Source organism: Podarcis liolepis (assembly GCF_965112155.1).
Source record: "Podarcis liolepis genome assembly, chromosome: 5".
In the NCBI taxonomy this organism is placed as follows: Eukaryota; Metazoa; Chordata; class Lepidosauria; order Squamata; family Lacertidae; genus Podarcis; species Podarcis liolepis.
In genome coordinates this window covers 99,978,908-100,002,247 of record NC_139556.1, presented here as the reverse complement: position 1 = coordinate 100,002,247, position 23,340 = coordinate 99,978,908, and the positions used below count along the sequence as shown (strand labels likewise).

Genomic DNA, 23,340 nt, shown 5'->3' with positions numbered 1-23,340 from the left:
ATTAGCTAAAGTGGTGCTTCAGGTTAAGAACAGACCTCCAGAACGAATTAAGTACTTAACCCAAGTTACCAGTGTACTGTAGATCTGACAAGCCCAAAGTCTCCCCGCCCCTAGTTATGACTGTGGTTTATGTGTCTCTTAGAAATAAACTTCCAGAGCGCTCACAGGCCAGTGTTTCCCATTTGTTGGTGTTTATATATACCTCTTTTTTTTTAAGGCTCCCTATAGAAAAAAAGAGCACAGAAGGGAGATGGATTCAGCCTTGCAAAGTTGTACGTAAAGGGAAAGGCATGCTCCTGCTATTGGGGTGGGGATTCAAATAAGTATTCCCACAACTGCAATCTTCAGTGGTCAAGTGCAGAAAAAGCTTCAGCATTTGATTCTGCTGACTGTATTGACTGGCCTCAGTCGTGAAAATGAGAAAAACAGTTGCCTTTTCTCTCTTGCTTTAAGAGGTGTGGAGACTTGTAGAAGCGTTAGGACTGTGAAATGAAATGTTCATTACCTTATTGATTCCTGTGCCCTTCTCAGTAGTTTTGGCATAGGTTACAGTGCAAGTTAGACTGTTTTTCTCTCTCTTTTCTTATAGTGATACCATGGAGACAGAAGAAAAAACAAATAGTCCTGTTGCTGCAGTGAAGGCTGTCCAAACCGTAAGTGTTGCTGTGTGTAGAGCATCCTTGATGCATAGTTTGTTTATTTCATAAGATTTCTTGACTGCATTTTATCCTGTGGGCTTCAGGGTAATGCACAATATTATTAAAATCACAACATCCTTGCATATCTTGCTATAAAACAGACCCAACTATAAAGCAAGCAAGAGACATTGCACAGTTGTCTCACTGCAGCCTTGAAAGGCTGTGGAGCACGGTGCATATTCTCTTCCCCAAAGCACACAATCACAGGGTTATAGTCCTAGATCAACTTGACTTTGGCTGCAGTGATTTTACTACTTTCAGAACCTATACAACAGATCACCCTCAGATAACCGTGACTTCTAGAGATGAGAGAGTTACTAATTCCATATCTTTCGGGGACGGAATGCTTGCTTAATGCAGCGTGTTTTTCCAACAATAAAAGATCAGAGCTGCCCTGTGAAGCCCACGTAAAGATTTATTGCTGTTTTACTGTTCGGTGCATTAGTGTGTGTTATAAAGGTTTGCCCTTGAAAGTAGGAAACAAAATAATGCCTTATTTGGTCATTGATTGCAGTTGTAAATATTTAAGTTGAAAAAGTCGCACTTTGCAGCTGCTTGTGACGCTTGGAGGCGAAAGCACCAAATACAGTAGGGTAAGAAAGGGGAAAAAATTGCCCTAAATGTAGGGCTTTTTATGCTGCCTTCCTCTTACAAGAGTCAGTCTTATATGGGGCTCTCCATCAAGTTTGTAATTCCTACAGCCGTGGTGCTCCCAGGCCATTTTCTGGGCACAGTGCAAATTGCCTCCAAATTGTGGAGGTTTTTCTGTGTTGCTTGTTGTCAGGGAAGAATTAGAGGTTTTCAGTTTATCAGAGGGAGAAAGCATTCCCCAAGGGGGGGAGGAGAGCAGTGAATCTAATAGAAGGGAGCAAGAGGAACAACAGGGAGGGACCGGTTGTTCACAGGAAAGGCAAGGGTTCAGTTCTAGCTCAGATTCGGAGGAGGGGAGATACAGGCCAGCTCTAGCCAGGAGGGTAGGAAAAAGAGCGGGAAAGCGAAGGGAAAGGCGCCTTCGCCATTTTGAGAGTGGCTGGTCATGGAGAAGCAGAGCTCAGAAGGTATCTGAAAGAAGTGACTCTGAGGAATAATAGTTAAGAACTGTTTATAAGAATGTTTTGTTAATACGCAATAAAAAGTTTTATAAAAGAACAAGAAGCATTTGTGTGGTGATCTGAAGAGGACAACGACCAGTCCTGACACTTGTGTGGATGTTGCAAGAAAATTAAATGACCTTCAAGCAGATACAAACGTTTAAAAAGAAAAAAAGGCTAGACTTGAGTGAAGAAGTAGAGATCCCATGCATTGGTGGAGATTCCATGCTGTTTGAGTGAGCATTTGGGAAGAAGCGTGTCTCGAATTGTTTCCTATGTGAAAAATAAGCGCTGCCAAGGTGAACGCATGCAGAAATTATCCCAGAGGTATTCCTCAACTTAATGCTGGAATGCACTTTGAAAAGACAGAATTGAGAGGGATTAGCTTAAGGTAGGGTTGGTCGGAAAGTAGATTGGGATCTACTAGTAGACCCCTGCAGGATTTGCAGTAGGTGGTGAAGGTTTTCTTGTTCCTGGTTGTTCAGCAATGGAAGTAACAAAACTACTTTTCCTACCTAAATTTGGCTGGTGAAATGAAAAAAGCTAACAGGAATGGAATTCTGAATGCAAGTACTGTGAGCTTAGTTCAGTCTTGTTAGTGAAAGCAAACTCTTCGCCTGAGAACACACACAAGAGATATCCTATTCTCTTAATTCTACCTGTATCTGTTTTGCACCTAGCGCTGTCTTGGGGTTCTAGTGAAAAACACAGTACTGTAGATCTGACAAGCCCAAAGTCTTCCCACCCCTAGTTATGGCTGTAGTTTATGAGTCTCTTCAGTGGAATGTTTCCTACAGAAATATACAGTCATACCTCTTGTTACATTTGCTTCAGGTTACATTTTTTCAGGTTGCGTTCCACAGCGACCCAGAAGTACCGGAAAAGGTTACTTCTGGGTTTCGCCGCTCGCGCATGTGCAGACGTGCAAAATGACGTCACGTGCATGCGCAGAAGCGGCGAATCGTGCGCGTGCACAGACACGGGTTGCGTTCCTTTCAGGTTGCGAACGAGGCTCCAGAACGGATCCCGTTCGCAACCAGAGGTACCACTGTACTTAAATATACATTTATTTATTTATTTACTTACAATAAATGAATATAGAGGATGAAACATTGAAGGTACTGAACTGCCTGGTCACACCTGTATCTCATCAATGTTGATGGAGATGGCAAAATAAATCTAGCTGTACTTGGTATATGTAAACTTGCCAAAGTGACCATGGCTGATAAGGTTTTACTGGTGTTTTGAGATACTTGTTGGGATTTTGAAAAGTAATCTTTTTTGTCTTTTTCTGCATGTGCCTATACGAAGAACCCAGAGTCGAAAGATCAGATCCCCAAAATGATTAAAATATTAAGTGGTGAAATGGCCATTGAATTACATCTGCAGTTCTTAATACGAAACAACAACACAGACCTCATGATTCTAAAAAACACAAAGGTAAGGCCTATATATGATTTGTGTGGGCTTGCTTCTTCGAGCGCTGGGAGATAATTTTGGATTTGAGGCTGAATAACGCATCTTGACATTTAGATAGCATTACTTTACCAGCTAGCTATTTAATACACTATAAGGAGTGGTGTCTAGCTCAGTGTTACTTAGAGTAGACCCAATGAAATTCTGAACGTGGCCAAGTTAGGTCTGTTAATTCCAAAAGGTGTACTCTGAGTAAAATGTAAAGGAATACAACTCATGAAGGAAGTGTGCCACTGTGTTCTGCACTGTGGGCTCTGAGCAGAATGATACTGAGAATATTTAAATTAATAAAGACTTGAGCAAAAGGCCTTTTGCCGCCTCTCCTGGTATGTCCCACGGAGGACCTTACGGTCTTCAAATAAAAACATCTTGGAGGTCCTGGGCCACAGGGAGGTTAAGCTGGCCTCAACCAGAGCCAGGGCTTTTTCGGCCGTGGCCCCGATCTGGTGGAACGCTCTGTTCCAAGAGACTAGGGCCCTGCGGGACTTGACATCTTTCCGCAGGGCCTGCAAGACAGAGCTGTTCCACCAGGCCTTTGGCCAAGGCACATCCTGCCCCCCTCTCTCCTTCTGTAATCCTCATAGATCTGTAGCCCAACGGTTGCCATTTGATTCAGAATTGATTTTTGAATGAACTGATTTTAGAATGTATTTCAATTAATTGATTGTGGTTTTATGTAAACTGTGTTACTTTTACTGTTGTTAGCCACTCTGAGCCCGGCTTCGGCTGGGGAGGGCGGGATATAAATATTTTTATTATTATTATTATTATTATTATTATTATTATTATTATTATTATTATTATTATTATTTTATTAATAATAATAATTAAAAACGAATTTATTTCAAAATTTCAAAGAATATTTGCATATTAGCAAAATGTGGTATGAGAGCATAGTACACAAAAGAGGAAATTGTAATATGCAAAAGGAGATTTCTTTAAAAAGTTCTACCCCAAAAGAGCTGTCCCAGCAGAGAAGAGAAGATGCTAAAATGCAATAGCAGCAAGTAGGGTTCTTGATCCAAGAGCAAAGGGGGGTTCTAGTGGGGGAACTGAGGTCGCTCCCTTAGTGCAAGGGTCTCTGTTTCCTCCCCTGTCCCTACGCACTCCTCTTAGACCTTCCCCAACTCTGCTCTAAAAGGTTGGAGGAAACCCATAACATATTTTTAATTTTTTGGGTGGGGGGCATGTGGAGCAGAATGTCTAGTTCCACTGCGCAGCCCGAAGTCCTTCTGCGAACGTAAATACAGTACTTTGTTGGATAACATCTTTAAGTTCTTACACGAATTCTCTCCCTTTATACTATTCCTGCTTGGCTAGTATGTGACAGTTAACAAAGGAACCAAGTTCAGCATTTTTTAACAGTGGACATTAGCAGATTATTTTCAGCCTTGAATCAACCTCCCTGAAGTTTTAGGCAGTGGCCTATTGTCCATCAGTAGAGGGGTTACTGTTTTATACCCTTCAGACTGCGCTTATTATCCTTTAATCTGTCTCTGCATGTATATCCTTCAGCCTTTCCTCGTGATATTTGTGTTGTTGTTGTTTTTTAAAAAGCTTAGTTTAGAAGTTTTCAGACAAGTCAACAAATTTCTGGCAGCATACTGTAAGAAATACAGATCATATTTGCTTTACAACATGGATTTTGTGATCTGAACAGTCAGAAACAGAAACAGCAAAAGGAAAGTTACCATGTTAGGACCTGAGCGCACGGCTACGCATGAGGTTTCTCTATACAGTATGCTCATGTTCCTCTTTGCTTGGTGTGACCTTTCTATTTTGCCTCTCCAGGACGCCGTGCGGAACTCTGTCTGTCACACAGCAACAGTCATAGCAAACTCCTTTATGCATTGTGGAACAACCAGTGACCAGTTCCTTAGGTAAAAGCCTTTAGCGGAGCACCATATCACCTCTTGGGGGCATAAATTAATCTGCTATGGCTGCAGGAGAGCAGTCTTTCTCTATCCTTTTCTACAAATGGCATATGATACTGTTGAGAGTGTGCTTTTGCATGTGGGAGGATCTTGGCTGGAAGGCCTGGGACAGACGGTTTTTTACAGGCCTGTAGCAAGTCAAGTCGATCAGGCTTTTCCAGCAGCTTGGAAGAGTGGTCTGACTTGACCTAAGGCCATTTCTTGGGTTCATATATTGGTGCACTGAGCCATCAGCAAGAATTTTGTAACTACTTCTATTGTCCCACCATTTAGGTTTTGTTCAGGGACGTTTGTGTGCAATTTCACAAATGCAAGATAAGGTGCCATTTCTGAAAGTCTGGGATTTATTTATTTATTCATTCAGATTTTCTAGGTTTGAGAATGTTCAAATAACGCCATCAAAGGGCCCTAATATTTAGGACTGAGAACTTTGGTATGGTGTTCTGCTTATTGTCATTCTCTCATATAATGATCTCTTCCAGGGTGCATTGATTTAGCCACTGGAGAGTCAGAGATGGATCCTTATTGAGCTAGGAAGGATCCTTTGCCCTAGCCAGAGATCCCTCTTAGAGCTGTTCCAACCTCACATGTTTGTTTTAAAAGCAGTGTAACTCTGATGCTTTGTTGAGGGCCGGAAAACAATAGAAAGAAATACAGTTCTCCTGTCTTCTGCAGATTGACCAAATGGTTGAAAATGAGCACCTTGGAATAATATTCCGAACTGTGCAATTTACTTCGTGTCCAGCAATTTTGTTTCCTTTATGATGAAAGTTTTGGTCTTGGAATACTGTACAAAGATTTCTGGCTGCAGATATTGCTAGCTTTGAGTCGAACTAGACCAGGGCAAACAAAGTAAAACAAGCAGTCAACTTCTAAACACTCTATTCCTGTGATGTGAAAGTTTGAACACTTCTGAGACTAAGACCAATTCCCAATATTTCTCTCTGCAGAGATAATTTGGAGTGGCTTGCCAGGGCTACCAACTGGGCAAAGTTTACTGCTACAGCCAGCCTCGGTGTCATACATAAGGTAATACTAAGATGTATCACAGTGTTTTTGATAACATCTGAGGTGTTGGTGGGCTTGTCATCTTCAGGATATATTGAGGCCCTCCTGTTTACATTGCAGGTTCTGACCCAGCTTTTAGACAGAGCTGGCATGTGTCCTCCTGTTGCCGGTTTATGTTACACAACTATCAGTAACATTAAACTCTTAGACATAAGAATTTTAACTTCACTTTCATTGAGCTACAGTATTTCTGTCTTCTCTTACTGGCCTATATTTTACTGTGGACACAAAATAGACTCAGTGCATGTTCCTTACAGTGTGTGTGTGTGTGTGTGTGTGTGTGTGTACGTGTACTACATGTGTGTAGGGATATCGCGGAGTGGGCAGTGGGGTCCGGAGGGAGCACACTCCCCACCAGCAGGCAGTCACAGTCTGCCTGCACGCGTGACCCTGGGGTGCGTAGCATACTCCCCCTCACAGACAAGCCACAGCTGTCTGAACATCGTTCTCTCTGTCTGACCTTTTGCGGTCTCAGTAGTCTGCGGTGTCCTGTCTGTAACCTTTGTCCCTGAGACCGTTTGTCTCCTTCGTCATACACTGTGCAAGGGGAAAATGACGCGGTGGAAACAGGTGCCAAAATAACATTGTACCACCCCACGATCTCGGGACCGAAGATGTGTAAAGGTCACAGGCCAAGATGTATCTGCCTGGTTTGCATATTTGTCTCAATAAAAGGAGGCTCCACAGGGCTGGTCGGCAGCTTGCATGCAGCTCACCTGTGCGCAGCTCACCTGATGATCAACCCCCAGTCTTGTGCCTTCATTTCAATGTGCGTTCAAAAAGAGATGCAAACTGCTTGTCCATCACAGGGTGCATGCAAGATGCATGTGCCTGCTAAGTTCACAGTATCAAATCCATACTAAATTAGTTCAGCTTAGTTCCCATTGGGAGAAAATGGCTGCAGAAGATGGGCTGACGCATCAAAGCTCTTCATAGTTCTCTCTTTATTCCTTGTGAATTTACAGGGTCATGAGAAGGAAGCTCTTCAGTTAATGGCAACGTATCTGCCGAAAGACACGTCCCCAGGGTCTGCCTATCAGGAAGGTGGTGGGCTTTATGCCCTGGGACTCATCCATGCCAATCATGGTGGTGACATCATAGACTATTTGCTGAACCAGCTGAAGAATGCCAGCAATGATGTAAGTATTGTCTCCTGCGAATCACCTGCATAAGTGATTGAGTGCCTTAGGGATAGCATGTGGGTCGCTGGACTTCTCAACACTTAGCTGACGATTACGTTCGCTGCCCCAGAAGTATTATTGAAGTGTACGATATAAAGGCCATAAATAAAAAAGGTGCAAGCAAAATGGGGTTGGCTCTCATGAAGAATCAATAATGTGTTTCTTTTTCAAATGCTGAAAATTACATCACAGTGAAGGAAGGAAGATACAGTCACACCTCGGGTTACAGATGCTTCAGGCTGGGGTTTTTTGGACCACCAAAACCCGGAAGTACGGGAACGGGTTACTTCTGGGTTTTGGTGTCGCACATGCGCAGAAGCGCCGAATTGCAACACGTGCAGACGTGGGTTGCGAACGCTGTGGGTTGCGAACATGCATCCCGCACGGATCATGTTCGCAACCTGAGCATCCACTGTAATGGAAATGTAATTTTGTGTAGAATTGTAGTGTTGGAAGGGACCCACGGGTCATTGAGTCAAATCCCCTGCAATGCAGAATGACTAGAAAAATGACTACCAAGAGTTGAATGTGGAATGAGTTCATGGGTTCTCCGTCTCACTCCAAGAGTGTGTTCTGATCTTTGTAGCCCTCCTGATAAGTAGAGTCACGGAGAGAAAGGAAACATCTCTCTTACTTTTATTGCAGATTGTCCGACATGGGGGCAGCCTGGGACTTGGTTTGGCTGCCATGGGGACTGCCCGCCAGGATGTCTACGACCTTCTCAAAACTAACCTGTACCAAGATGATGCTGTGACAGGTAAGCCACTGCCGTGGACACAAGTGTGTGTCTTAAACCTACTCCCCCCACCGCAGGCCAAGCCATCACCCTGTGTACTCTATTCAGGACGGCAGGCGGAAGCAGTGGTGAAGTCCTGTTGTGCTCCTGTCTTTAGTTTCTTCCTTTTCCCCCTTAAAGGTGAAGCGGCTGGGCTGGCTCTTGGGCTGGTGATGCTTGGGTCTAAAAATGCGCAGGCGATTGAGGACATGGTGGGATATGCCCAAGAAACCCAGCATGAGAAGATCTTGCGGGGCCTGGCAGTTGGCATTGCCTTGGTGATGTATGGCAGAATGGAGGAGGCAGATGCCCTCATCGAGAGCCTCTGCAGAGATAAGGTGAGTGTAGCTCTTCCTGCAAAACCACCTATTCCGCTTCAGCCTTTTTCTTCAGGGTATCTTAATAATACTTGCCTTTTAGCACTTTAGGGTGTCTGTGTAAAATAGTCCACCTTCTAACCCACAACCTGCCTCCCAAGACAGGAATCGGGTAAAAATTAATACATAATGGACTAGAGTAAATGCCTTTTTTTATAGCAGAGGTTCTTCAAAGCCCCATGTTATTATAGGATGCTTGATTAAGGTTGAAGTATAGTGTCTTGCCAAAATTTATCGACTGACTTAATTAGCCACCAGCAAGCTTTCTGGCCCACTCTATGAACAATTAAACGAAAAAAGCTGCTAAATATGGAACGGAAGATCTTTTGGCTGTTGATTGAGACATAAAGCACGTAGTGTTCTTCAGCCTTCTAAGCTGAGGTGGGCAAACGTGAGATTTGTGAAGTCTACTTTGATTTTACTAGAAACCTGAGTCAGAAATCCTTGCTGATCTACTTTAAATTACTCAGACACCTGTCTTCTGCCTGCCTGTGATCTAAAGCAGCATCACACAGAGCAGTACAGACAATATGCAGTTTTTAGCTTTGATTGGCATAAAAGCCATAAGCTTTTCATACTATTTTTCTTGAGTATTTATTTAGCGTAAGTGTGTTCTAGATGCTCAGTACCCAAAAGCAAATAAAAAGACTTCAATGACGGGGGAGGCTGGTTTGCTCAAGAATCTGAATACTGACTGGAGTCTTCAGCTGATTGGTTTTCTAGTAGTAGTTTGGTCAGCTTTTGATAAATTTAAGATTTGCTGGTCATGCATCATATTTCAGCTGGATTTTAGGTTTTTCCTGTAAGTCCTAGGTAGCAGTTTTAATGGAAAATCAGTGCTGGTATTTTTAAAAGAAGCCACTTTGCAACTCAGTAATGGATCACACCACAACTTTTTAAAAATAGAGTTGGAAAGTGAGCTCATAGGAAGCTGTCACTCCGGTGGTTCATCTAGCTCAGGAATTCAGAGTCTTTCTCCTTTGATTCCACCCCCCCCCCCCCGGTATGTAACAGTTTAAATGTTAAAGTGCTCTACCTCTTCCAGGATCCGATCCTCCGCCGTTCAGGGATGTATACTGTTGCAATGGCTTACTGTGGCTCAGGAAACAACAAGGCAATCAGACGTCTGTTGCATGTTGCTGTAAGTATAGCTGGCTCTGGAGCAGACTGTACTTTGAATGGGTCTACTTTGAGAATAACTGAGCCTCTTGGGCTTGCCGATCAGAAGGTCGGCAGTTCGAATCCTTGTGACAGGGTGAGCTCCCATCGCTCTGTCCCAGCTCCTGCCAACCTAGCAGTTCGAAAGCATGCCAGTGCAAGTAGATAAATAGGTACAGCTGTGGTGGGAAGGTAAACAGCGTTTCCGTGCACTCTGGCTTCCGTCACGGTGTTCCGTTGCGCCAGAAGCAGTTTAGTCATGCTGGCTACGTGACCCAGAAAGCTGTCTAGACAAATACCGTCTCCCTCGTCCTGAAAGCGAGATGAGCGCTGCAACCCCATAGTCGCCTTTGACTGGACGTAACTGTCCAGGCGTCCTTTACCTTTTTATCTTTTACCTATTCCAGCAGAAGAGTGTCATGGTCTAATGATACCAGTCATTTGATGGCTGTGGTCCATTTTAAATCCATCTGCACATCTCTGGAAAAAAATGCATTAGTACTTTCTAGATATTTCTGTACACTTTAGGTATTTTGCCCTGACTTTTTGCTGTTTTCCCCCTTTTTATTAGGTGAGTGATGTCAATGATGATGTGAGACGTGCAGCTGTTGAATCACTGGGTTTCATTTTGTTCAGGTACAGTTTCTGTTTCCATCCGTTCTGCGGTCTGCAGTAAGATTTATCTGAAGTTCTAGGAATTCCCTTATACTCCACTTATTGCGCACTAACTTGGTCTCAGCTGAGCGCTTGCAGAATAGCAATTTGTGGAATGCTTAATGCTGTGTTAGAATGAGAGATAAAGAAGCAACCTGGGAATCTCCTTAATGGGCTGAGGCTTTGAAGCTGCCATAGAACGTAGGGTGTGGATGGTGGCTTTGTTTGCTGGATGCATGTGGCAGAAAGTGCTGCTCCTCAATAAAAATCAAGGTAGTTGCTAGTTGAGGGCTAACAAGCTGAAACTTAATCTGGATAAAACAGAAGTACTGTACAGTGGTGCCCCGCAAGACGAATGCCTCGCAAGACGGAAAACTCGCTAGACAAAAGAGTTTTCCGTTTTGGAGGTGCTTCGCAAAACGAATCTCCTATGGGCTTGCTTCACAAGACGACAATGTCTTTCGAGTTCCTGCGGGTTTTTCCCCCTTCCCCCCCTTTTTCTAAGCCGCTAAGCCGCTTATCAGCTGATCCGATAAGCTTAAAAGCCGCTAATCCGTCAATGGGCTTGCTTCGCAAGACGAAAAAACCGCTAGACGAAGAGAATCACAGAACGGATTCTTTTCGTCTTGCGAGGCACCACTGTACTCCATTTGGAAGGCCTGCTAATCTGGAAGGAGGTTTAGATCTGTCTGGATGCGATCACTCTTCCCCTGAAAGGCCAGATACTTCTGGGTTCTCTCCTGCCTGTGGAGGCACAGATGACATTACCAGGAGGACCAGTTTGACAGCTGGGACCCTAACTAGAGAAGGAAGACTCTGGCACAGTGGTGCATGACATGGTTTTGTCCAGGTTAGATTATTTCAGTGTGCTCTCCATGGGGTCACCCTTAAAGGCTGTTCAGGAACAGCAACTGGTACAGAACACAATTGCTTGTGAGAGCTGGTGCTCAGGTCATTTCATGTACACTGTGTCACTTTCATTTGGCTGCATGTTCATTTCTGAGCCCAATTCAAGGTGCCAACTTGGGTCTTTAAAGTCCTAAATGGGTTGGGACCACCTACACTTGCCTGATCCTGTCTAAGCATTGAGATAAGTGCCCTTGCCACTGAACGCTTTTAGGCTGGCAGTTCCTCAGTGGTCGTCCCACACCTTTGGAATCGCTTCCCAGGGAGACATGTATGCCCTCATCCCTGCTGGGTTTTATTAAACAAAAATTCTGACGGCAAATTTATTCAAGTCTGCGTTTGTCTGAATTGTGCAACTGGCCGTGTGTGTTTTGTAGTAGTATTTTCCCTTGCTTGAGCCTTGTAGGTCACCTTGTGAGGGCAGTGTGTTGTGAGAGATGAGCTTTAAAAATCTTTTAAATGAATAAACAAATGAAATTTATTAAATATCTTGGGGCTTCGAGAGCAGATTGCCTTCAGACCAATAAAGAAGGCATATGGATAAGTGTGAAGCTCTCGGAAGAGACGAATGAATATATTAAGTTCAGCCTTTGTTTAGTGGCGCTGGAGAGGGTTGAATGGAGGTGCTTTTCTGAGAGGCATATGAGACTTGTCTCTGCACTTTCAGTATAACTCTTGTTGAAACTTTCCACTAGGAGTTGCCAAAAGTGGAATTAAGTGCATGAAGTCCTGTTAAGAGGACATAATATCAATGAAGTGTCTGGGAAGTATCAGATCAAGGATGGATAATATTCAAGCCAGGAATGTTAGTTAACGTTTAAGAAGAATAAATTGCAGTCATTCTTGAGGACGTGGATGTCAGCTTACTAAGTAACTCTTGTACAATGACTCAGTGTTTTAAGAGAGAGAAGTGTTTCCAAATATTGTTGAATTAAACTGCAATGTACATTTTATTTAATTTGAATTTATATAACTCACACTAACCTGGGGTGGCTAACAGCGTTTAAACAATTCTTTGTAGGATCAAGAAGGAAACTTAGTTTAGTTGCAGAGTACATATATTTGTGTGCAGAAGATCTTAATTTTTATTGTATACGCATTGCTGTGCACCACCCTGATATTTCATGAGATGGTGGCATATAAATACTTTAATAAATAAAATAAAGACCCGAGTTTCAGCCCCTAGGATTGAAAAAAGGACCAAGTCTCAGATGATGGGAAGGCCCTCTGTCTAAGACTCTGGGAAGCAGCTCCCAGTCGGAGTAGGAAATACTGGCCTAGCATAAATTGATTGATTCTTGGGTTCAGAAGATGGAATTCGGTTTTAATGCTTTTATTAGTTCACAAATTTTAACTCCCCCGCCCCTCTTTTGTACTAATGGTAGATTATAAAACTGGACAGTAGGAATTTTCAGAGTCCAATCCACAGCTCTTTCAGGTTAGGCCAGCGGTTCTCAAAGAGTACGTCATGTCACACTGACGTAGCAGGAGGCGATGGCAAGTACAGCAGGAAGATTCAAGGACAATCAATATTGTATTTTGGTAATGCTTCCTGTTCTTACGTTTTATATTTTCTGGATGTCTCTTGATCATATTATGAAATAGTTGAGCTCTAAGTTAGAAATCAATAAAAAAAACTGGTGTGGCACGAGCAAATTTTTATTCTGAGAGTGTGGCCCCAAGAAAAAAGTTTGAGAACAGCTGCGTTAGACAAGGCCCTGGGTAATGTTCATCTGCACTGCTAACAAGGACGGCCAATTCTGTCTTCCGTTTGCATTGAATCCAGAATCTGTGCAGAAGGTTTAAAAGTAAGTTCAGCAAGCAGAGGCTGCAAGCAGCTGCCCCCTAGAATTTATACTACCTGACAACCCTAAAAGCTGATGTTTTCACTGTATTCCTTCATGGGCTGCAGCTCACACAGCTTTGGAGAATGAGTCCCAGTTCCTGCTGAAAAGGGGAGCTCACATTCCTTATAGTTTTTCTGCAACTTAGACTCCACCAAACCCCGCTTTAATGGGAGAAGTCCTGCTCCCCATTCCACTTACCTAAGATCTAAAGTTTTTTGGTGTCTGCGATAGGGCTGCCTTGGAAGTAGCACCCCAGTTGAGGAACGATCTCTCTGAAGAAGGCCACCAGATCCCTGTTCTTCTTTTGAAATATTGAGGTTTAACAGTATGGCTTCATTTTTTCCTTTGTGTGTTTTATTGATAACCCCTTCTGGATTTCCTTTGGAAAGGAAGAGGAGGGCCAAGATAAGGGCAGTCCTAAACAAATCTGTCATCTGGCCGGTTCTGAGAGACGGGGCCATCATTTGTAGCTGTGTGTCATCCTGTAGCCATAAATGTGTCTTGCCCACCCCTTTCCCCCTTTTTCCCCAGAAAGTGCCACGTATAATTTTGCATGCCACTCCTCCCCTTCCTCTGCGTGGGCAGCAGGTGTCTCTGTGGAGTCGTTGTGCTAAATGTGTGGCACAGCGGCACGTCTGCCCTCCCCACCAAGCCAAGTGTGGAACGGCCTTTGCCGGAAGGGAACTGGTACTCTTCAGTTGACCTCTGTGTGTGTGTGTGCTTATACAGAAGGCAAATTCCACACACTCCTTCCATACTTTTCAGTGATTTCCCTCCCCTGCTCCAAACTGGTTCTAATAAAAGAGTTTTAGCTCTCTGATCTTACTGTAGCTTCCCCCCTCCCCCTGGCCAAGTATAAAACATAATCTGGAATTGAGAGCTTCCTGCCAAATGGTACTCTTATCTTTTTTTCTGAGTTTATCCATTCGGTTGTGCCTTCTCTGGGCATGGCATGAGTGCTGGAGCTGATGAGTGCCATTCATCCACTAAATCTTGCAGTGGTGCTGAGAAACACCGCTATCCAGAGTGTGTCGTCTGAATTAGCTAGAGATGGCCCAGTCTGTGTTATTCTGATCTGTATCATTTTTACATACTTCCGTTCCATTCCTACTTTTATCTGAGTATATACTGTATACATTTAACAACCCCAGCATAACGTATTTAATTGCCAAGAGCTTATGTTGCAAAATTCAGGAAAGTACAAAATCAGGCAATAGCTATTTCTGATCTGCGATCAGGTCATTTCTTATTGGCATTTGCAAAGACTGAATTCCCCAAGCATTCCTAATTTTAACGCAATCTTCAACACCCTTGTGATGCGGGCTGGTGGTATTGCCCCTATATTGCAGATTTGAAGCTCAGGCTGAGAGATCTGTGTGGAGGTAGAAAAGTGAGGGACAAAGCAGGGACAGTTTGTCGATAACTTGTCCCTGCTGCATTTGCTTGTGCACAACCTCCTAAATAATAGCAATTTATAGCAAAGTTTCAATATAAAAAAATCCCTTCCAGTAGCACCTTAAAGACCAACTAAGTTAGTTCTTGGTATGAGCTTTCGTGTGCATGCACACTTCTTCAGATACACTGAAACAGAAGTTGCCAGATCCTTCTATATAGTGAGAAGGTGGGGAGGGGTATTACTCAGAAGGGTGGTGGGAATGGGAGATTGGCAGATAGCTGAGATGAGCCTGTTGACGACTCTTAACGACTGTAATAGGTCTTACAGGAAAAGGCAAGGGGTGAGAAGGTGAGAAATGGCTTAGTCATGTATAATGAGATAAGAATCCAATGTCTTTGTTCAGACCAGGTCTCAATTTTTTAATTTTTTTTATTTTGACTATGGCAGACCAACACGGCTACCTATCTGTATCCAAAGTTTCAACATGATTCTAATTTACTTATTTTAATAGATTGTGTTTTGTACTATATGACCATGGTGTCTTTTCAGTTACTACATGATGCCGTCCTGGGATCTTTGTTGATGAAGGGTTGCTAATAAATACAATAAATAACAGCAAAACCAAAATAAAATACATAAATTGGGAAGAAAAATGGGGAAAGTATTAAAAGTCTTCTAAAAGTCGGATAGTTGTTTATGTCGTTGTATATATGCAAGCCATTACATAACTTTAGGCACCAGGTGAAAACATTCCTCTTCTCCCAGGCCTTTGGCTTATTAAACAATTTTTAGCCTTTTAAGCTGTGGGTGGGCAGGGTGTTGTTATTTTGTTTGTTGTTATGCTATGTACTAGGGACGTGGGTGGCGCTGGGGGTTAAACCACAGAGCCTAGACTTGCCGTTCAGAAGGTCGGCAGTTCGAATCCCCGTGACAGGGTGAGCTCCCGTTTCTCGGTCCCTGCTCCTGCCAACCTAGCAGTTCAAAAGCACGTCAAAGTGCAATTAGATAAATAGGTACCGCTCCAGCGGGAAGGTAAACGGCGTTTCCGTGCGCTGCTCTGGTTCACCAGAGGCGGCTTAGTCATGCTGGCCACATGACCCGGAAGCTGTACACAAGCTCCCTCTGCCAATAAAACGAGATGAGCGCCGCAACCCCAGAGTCGGTCACGTCTGGACCTGATGGTCAGGGGTCCCTTTGACGTTACCTATGCTATGTACTTTGGTGTTTGTATGCTGTAAATCACCCTGTGATCCTTGGGTAAAGGGTGATACATATATTTGCTTATTATTGATAATTAAAATAATAATAAAATAAATAATTTTTTTATTATTATTAATAGTAATTATACATGCTGCATTGTAGGGCTATCTGTCTCTCTATGCCCCACCATTGCTGCCTTATAGCAGTCATAAGGAGCTGGGCTTTTGTTACTTATTGGCAAGTGCAATGCACTCTGCCATTGCTCAGAGACAAGGTGACTATTGCTACGTATTTTTCACATCTGGGCCCTTGCTCTGGAAATGCTTTCACAGGCCGAGACTTCTCTCCCTGATGAGGCATCCCGTTTCTCACAGGCAGTTGAAGTATGCTCCATCTTAAGTGCTGGCCTTTGTTCAGTGCTTCCATGTGGAGAAAATCTTCCCTGGAAATGATTCAAAGCCGTGGTGATAAGCTGGGAGCTTACATTTCTCTCTCCCCATAGGCAATCAATATACTGGTTTAAAAGCCAGCATTTGCACACACATGTTCTCATCGGGTGATGAAATCTAGATATCTTCCTTTGGGTGGGTAGGTGGGGGGGCTGCCGGCAAATCTCTGCAAACAAACTCTCCTGCGTTCTGTTGACGGCTAAAAATTCTTGAGAATGTGTGTCTGTCTGCCCTGCAGGTCTCCTGTTCAGATTCTGAGCTCTCACTTCAGAGGAGATTGCGTGGCAAGTAACGTTGGAGTAAATAAAAGTTTTAATGAAACCCACAAGAGGATTGTGCCAATGCCTTCTCCTCTGACTGTTGCGTTCCATCTATTTGTTGACTTTCCTAAGCTTTGTTGTGTGAATTCCTCAACACATTTCCTTTAAAATAATCTGTTGCAATTTCACTGTGGGCGTTGGTCAGAAAAGCTGGATTGTCCACAGAACTCTGTAAACATAGCGAATCTTAGAAAACTGATCTCAAGGTCTTGGTGCCAGTACTGGTTTTAATCTTTCTTTCTTTTTTAAAGGGCAAGAGTTTTGGGTTGGGGGTTTCCCCCAGCAGCCTATTGAAGTTGCACCAGGTGTGCTGTTGCAATGAGTTCTACCTTTTTCATTCAAGAATAAGCATGGGCTAACTTTATTCTCATGCCGACGTCCTTGCTAACATATCTGTGCTGTTTTGCATTCTAAAACTTGCTGCAGGAGAAGGTGATAATGCTTGACATTTATATAGCACTTTCCAAATATTTCAGTCACTTTGCTCATTTATCGCTCGTTATCTTAATGCTCCCTGCAAGATGCCCTGTAAAGTAGGTAGTATTAGCTGGGAACAAAGGGAGATGCCTTGGATAAGGTTGTATTTATCCATCTAGCTAGCTCAGAGTTCCTTATGGCGACAGGCAGTGGTCCTCAAGCAGACGTCTCTTTCCCATCATCTGCTCTGTGATCCTGATTAACTGGAGATGACAGACCTTGAATCCAGGACATTCTGTAGGCAGGCCATGCGCTTTTCCACTCGGCTGTGATCCATATATCCTGTATCCAAAATGGGGAACTGGTAAATTTGGGCTCAGGACTGCAATACCTTAAGGGCTATCTCTGCCCAGATAAACTGACCAGACTCTGTGATCATCACGAGAGGTCTGGAGGGTGGCAACACAAGAACGAGCCTTTTCTGCAGTGGCTCCCTGTTTGTGCAGTGCTCTCCCCAGGTCAAGTTGGCGCCTTCATGATACATCTTTAGGCACCAGGCGAAAACTTTCCTCTTCAAGCAGGCCTTGGGCTGATTAATATTCCACAGACTTTTAAATGTGTTTGTAGGAGGGGGGCATTATTGTTTTGTTTCAGTTTTAACTATTTATTCATGCTTTTATCCTGTTTTTTATCTTGTGAACCTCCCTGAGATCTTCAGATGAAGGGCGGAATATGAATTTAATGAATAGTAATAATGAGAGTTGAAGCAGGGGGCTTTTGGCGCACCATGGACATTCTTTGCTAATTAATGTGCTGAGCTGTCTCTCAGGTGTGTTGCTCCATCCTGGCTTCCTCACCTGTACTCAGTAAGACCATCACTGCAGAATCAGACCATGGACCACATCTGTTCTGATGGCAAGTTAGATGCCTCTGAAAACTGGCCAGCGAGGCATGAGAAGATGATAACCGTTCTCTTTTGTCCCCGATGTTAACTTTATTTTTATGGATCCAGGTTAATAAGCCCTTTTGAATCTGGGACAAGAAGCTGGAAAAGAGTTAAAAGAGGAAATGTAACAGGACCATGTGAATTGTAGGAATTCTTTCTAGCACTCTTTTTAGAAAAGGGTAAATAAGCTTGTGTTGTGTAAACAGTACTTTGGCAGGCATTGCGATTTTGTCTAGGGGGAAAACTGGTGCATGCGAGAGACATCTTAAAATGAAATAAGTTCAAATTGGAGGCATCCTTTGAAGGCATGGGAGACTAGAAAAGTCAGGTGTTGCAGACTGGGCTTTTGGCTACAGTAGTTTTTAAAGCTGTTTACTCCACTTTATCCTTCATGATATAGGCTCTTAGCACAGAGTTGGATCTGGCGGGTAAGTCGCCTCCAGCTCAGTTTCCTCTGCTTTCAGGTAAAAACTGCTTTCAGACAGAGAAGCCTTTCAGGACTTGTCCACAAATGATCCAACAGATCTTTGTAGGGAGACACACTAAAGCGTTCCATACACCACCACCACAAAACAAAACAGCAATATATTTATACCCCACCCATCTGGCTGGGTTTCCCCTGCCACTCTGGGTGGCTCCCAACAGAATATTAAAAACATGATAAAACATAAAACATTGAAAACTTCCCTAAACAGGCTTGCCTTCAGATGTCTTCTAAAAGTAAGAGAGTTGCTTATTTCCTTGACATCTGATGGGAGGGCGTTGCACAGGGTGGGTGCCACTACCGAGAAGGCCCTCTGCCGGGTTCCCTGTAACCTCAGTGTCCGGGCTGCACAATGGGGGGGCGGGGAGACGCTCCTTCAGGTCTACTGGGCCAAGGCCATTTAGGACTTTAAAGGTCAACACCAGCACTTTGAATTGTGCTCAGAAACGTACTGGGAGCCAATGTAGGTCTTTCAGACTGGTGTTATATGGTCTCGACGGCCACTGTAGGTCTTTCAGACTGGTGTTATATGGTCTCGACGGCCACTCCCAGTCACCAGTCTAGCTGCCGCATTCTGGATTAGTTGTAGTTTCTGGATCACCTTCAAAGGTAGCCCCACGTAGAGTGCATGGCAGTAGTCCAAGTGGGAGATAACCAGAGCATGCACCACTCTGGTGAGACAGCCCGCAGGCAGGGGGGGTCTCAGCCTGCGTACCAGATGTAGCTGGTAGACAGCTGCCCTGGACACAGAATTGACCTGTGCCTCCATGGACAGCTGTGAGTCCAAAATGACTCCCAGGCTGCGCACCTTGCCCTTCAGGGGCGCAGTTACCAGGACCAGGGAGTCCTCCACTCCTGTCTGCCCCCTGTCCCCCCAAAATAGTACTTCTGCCTTGTCATGTCATGTCTGTGGACCAGTCCAAGTTACGACACCCCAATCCTAGATGATATGAGTGATACATGGAGAATTGAGCTTGCAGCCCCCTTCATCCCTGGTTGCAGAGGAAAATAAGGTTTATAAAGTCTGAATACATCTAGTTGCATAAGTTCTGGGAACTGAGAGAGACAGAGTGGAAGAGCCAATGTGGCGTGTGGGGAGCATCTTGAGTCCCGTGTTTATTTTTTAGCGGCTCTCTGCATCTTTTCCCTTCTGCCACCTTTCCTGCTCACAGCTGTGGACTACAAATCTTGCTCGGCTGCCGACGTTTATGCAATTCTCTTCTACCCCGTTGGCGCAGTTTATACAATATTTATCTCAGTTGTTTGAAAAACACCATTTAAGTGACTTGAGAATTCTTGGTGTTTTGAATTTTAAAACGTCAGTTGCAGGGGAAGGAAAGACTGTGCCCGAAAGAGTCTTTATCTTTCCGGAGTCTTTGTTGTCAGGTTTCAAAGCAAAAGGTCTCTTTCATTTGCTGTCTTCAGTTTAGCGTTTCTGCTTCAGGAAGCTCAGCTTGGTCGTCCTTCTTCTAATGTTTGGCAAACATTTCAGTGGGCTTTTTACATTATTATTCAGAAGAGAAAAATTATTTGCAATGTGAATACAAAGCAAAAATGGGAAAGTGCAGATCCTTCGCCCCCAAAGCGTTTATGTGTATTCTGTAGGCGTCTGTTTGGTAATTGAAGAATCTCAGCCTTCATTAAGAAACGAGAAAATGCATCCATAGCTGTAGATATTAAGATGTGAGTGCACAGTGCACTGTTATTGAAGCAAATTGTATTTAAAAGTGCCATTGCCTTGGGTTTAAATAGTGCCCTTGGTGAGCAGAAGGAATTTCTGCCTTTAAGGGGTAGGGGTGGGGGATACAACCCAATATTCCCATATAGTTGTGCTGTATCACTTGCAATTTGGGAGGGCATCCCCTGACCTTCAGGAGTGACTTTTGGAGGGAAAGGACAGCCAGGAAATGGTACAAATAGAACTCCACATTCAGTCATTTTGGATCCAAAATACCGTAATGTCAGAAGCTGCTTTGCACCAGATAAGAATATTCTGTCATCCTAGACCACAGCTGCTGACTCTGACTTTCAGCAGCCTTTTGGGGCCACATACAGAAGAATATGGTGAAAAAACGTGCAAGCACATATTTGTTTTCTTTGTAACTCGGTTTCAAAAGTGGGCCCTAAGTCCTTTTAGACACACAGATTAGTTGTGTAACTACCAGCCAGGTAAAATACAGCGTAACAGAATTAAATCAGTTGTTTTTAAGATTACAATACCTAATTCTTATTTGCCGGAAGGCAATCATAGCAACTGAAATAGATAAATAAATAAATCAGTAAAATGCCTGCTTTCAAGAATTAAATGCACAAATATGGAAGAACAACAGGGGACAGGCTGCCTACTTAATTCCCAGTGTCAAGGGAGGTTCATAAAATACTACATTCTTTCTGGGCATGGGCACAAATAAGGCTTACAAGGTACTAATTTCCTAAGCAAGCTATATTATACATTAGGGAAAACATTAATCTTAACAATATTAATTTCCAGATTCAATAGGTTTGTGTGTATTTGTTTTTCATGAATGAACACATTTTAGCGCTCTCATATTTTTATGACTTCTAAATTGTTGAGGAACAAGGCCAGTCTTTTTATGTGTAGCTACTCCTGTGGATTAAACCACAGAGCCTAGGGGTTGCCGATCAGGTCGGCGGTTCGAATCCCCGCGATGGGGTGAGCTCCCGTTGCTTGGTTCCTGCTCCTGCCAACCTAGCAGTTCGAAAGCACATCAAGGTGCAAGTAGATAAATAGGTACTGCTCCGGCGGGAAGGTAAACAGCATTTCCGTGCGCTGCTCTGGTTTGCCAGAAATGGCTTAGTCCTGCTGGCCACATGACCCGGAAGCTGTACTCCGGCTCCCTTGGCCAATAAAGCGAGATGAGTGCCGCAACCCCAGAGTCGGCCACGACTGGACCTAATGGTCAGGGGTCCCTTTACCTTTACCTTACCCCTCAAAAAAAAAAACCCCACCCTCTCCAGCTCTCTTGACAGCTGGCCAGATGAGGGAGTGGCTGGCTGGCTCTCTGCTGCAACCACAAAAGGTGGCCATGATGTGCTTTTACAGCTGCCAACTTGGCAAGGATCAGGTGACCCAAGGGGTTATTAGTTGGGTTCCACTTTGTGCTAGGAAGCTGCTGCCACATATCCTGCCTCTCTTTGGGCCTGAGCAACATATTGGTTACCAATTGGACATTCTGTGTAAGCTTCCAGCTTACCTCCAGACTGAAGGCGGCAAGAGTCTTGGATAGCCAAGGCTAAAACGAAGCAAACATTAAAAGAGAGAATTACACATCATTACTTCTGGGACACGGGTGGCGCTGTGGGTTAAACCACAGAGCCTAGGACTTGCCGATCAGAAGGTTGGCGGTCGAATCCCCGCGACGGGGTGAGCTTCTGTTTCTTGGTCCCAGCTCCTGCCAACCTAGCAGTTTGAAAGCACGTCAAAGTGCAAGTAGATAAATAGGTACCACTCCGACAGGAAGGTAAATGGCATTTCCATGTGCTGCTCTGGTTCGCCAGAAGCGGCTTAGTCATGCTGGCCACATGACCCAGAAGCTGTACACCGTCTCCCTTGGCCAATAAATCGAGATCAGTGCCGCAACCCCAGAGTCGTCCGTGTCTGAACCTAATGGTCAGGGGTCCCTTTTCCTTTACTTCTGGAACATAAAAACACGTACTTAAGTAACATTCTGGTTGCTTCTCCAATTCTGTATAGATGATAACCTGGCATCTTCTTGGGCATCTGTTGACATTGAATCTTGCCTATGATAGCACCTCTCATAATACATTCCTTCGCCCATAGCACCAAACGCAGCAAAGTTCTGTGGCACCTAGAACAGTCATTATGGAATATGACACCGAACCTTAGGAATCACGGGAAAGTTGTTTGTTTTATACGGTTTGGCAGAGATGGTGTTTCTGAGTTATGTCTGTGAGATGGCTAGTGAACAACAGCTTCGGAACGAACTCCTCCTGCTTGCTACCAAGGGGGGAAATTTCTGTCAAGGTGAAGTTATATCAACCACCTCAGTGGATGAAGCTTTTTTCCTTGGCTCTTCGGAAGTCCCCGCTAAACAGCGAGTATTTACATAAGGATTAAACACTGATGATCTTCCAGGAAAGGGAAATCACATTTTCAGGATCTAGTTAACAAAATTATAGTGTCACTATGATTACTGCCCAGATGTTTTTTTCTAATATATATCCAGGAACAAATGATGGCGTGGCCTGGAAAGCCCAAGCCTTTGCAAGATTTATTGTGAAGATGGATATGAAATTCCAGAATACAGGAAGTGTTCTAGCTGGAGTACTGGAACTGGAGCAGATTTTTGCACATGACACTGAAGACTATGGAACAACCTCACTTAAACTGAAGAATCATTTTGCTTGTTCCCAGGAGTACAAAACCTTTTTCGTTAGGGGCATTTGCTTCCCCCCCCCCGACACTGATTCGTCTTAAGTGGCCGGCATTTTCTTTTATGATTAAAGCTGTTGATTCTCTAGTTTAATTGTTTATTGTTGCAAGCCACATTGCACACATACTGGAAAATGAGATATAGATCTTCGAAATAAATGAGTCTGGAAGCCGATTAATGTGGCTTAGCTCATTTGTAAATTGCAGCCAAGTACGTACTGCTTAAAGGACTCTGCTTGATAACTCTGGGGTTTGTACTGTGGATTTTCCAGGGCAGATTCCTCTTTGAAGGCTGAGGAAGCTGGGCTGCAAATGTTCCACTGGCCCAGTGCTCTTTCTGGCAGGCCATTCTAGCCCCCAGTGAAGGAGGGTGCGCAGGCTTTTCCCATAGCATCTTCTCAGTCTTAAAAGTGCTGGTCTACTAATTCAGATTTTTTAATCACGACTAACACAGCCCTCCTTATAGCAGTTGTGCTTTTAAAGTTTATGATGCTTTCTTAAAGTTAAAATAAGATGCAGAATTTTAACCAATAGAATCTTAAGTGTGTA

At 43.8% G+C, this 23,340-nt stretch overlaps 1 protein-coding gene across 3 annotated transcripts in view; it reads left to right on the top strand.

Annotated features, from left to right (window-relative positions):
• Positions 1 to 23,340, top strand: part of PSMD1 (proteasome 26S subunit, non-ATPase 1) — a 90,112-nt gene that overhangs the window by 9,326 nt on the left and 57,446 nt on the right. For all 3 annotated transcript variants that reach the window (XR_014526366.1, XR_014526367.1, XM_083504006.1), the window contains exons 8-16: positions 590 to 653; positions 3,101 to 3,229; positions 5,057 to 5,145; positions 6,150 to 6,228; positions 7,233 to 7,406; positions 8,094 to 8,205; positions 8,365 to 8,561; positions 9,646 to 9,741; positions 10,330 to 10,394. Coding sequence is in view for 1 of the 3 variants with exons in the window: in XM_083504006.1 (XP_083360132.1) it covers positions 590 to 653; positions 3,101 to 3,229; positions 5,057 to 5,145; positions 6,150 to 6,228; positions 7,233 to 7,406; positions 8,094 to 8,205; positions 8,365 to 8,561; positions 9,646 to 9,741; positions 10,330 to 10,394 (1,005 nt within the window). In the remaining 2 variants the exon portion in view is untranslated. The remainder of the gene's footprint in view (positions 1 to 589; positions 654 to 3,100; positions 3,230 to 5,056; positions 5,146 to 6,149; positions 6,229 to 7,232; positions 7,407 to 8,093; positions 8,206 to 8,364; positions 8,562 to 9,645; positions 9,742 to 10,329; positions 10,395 to 23,340) is intronic.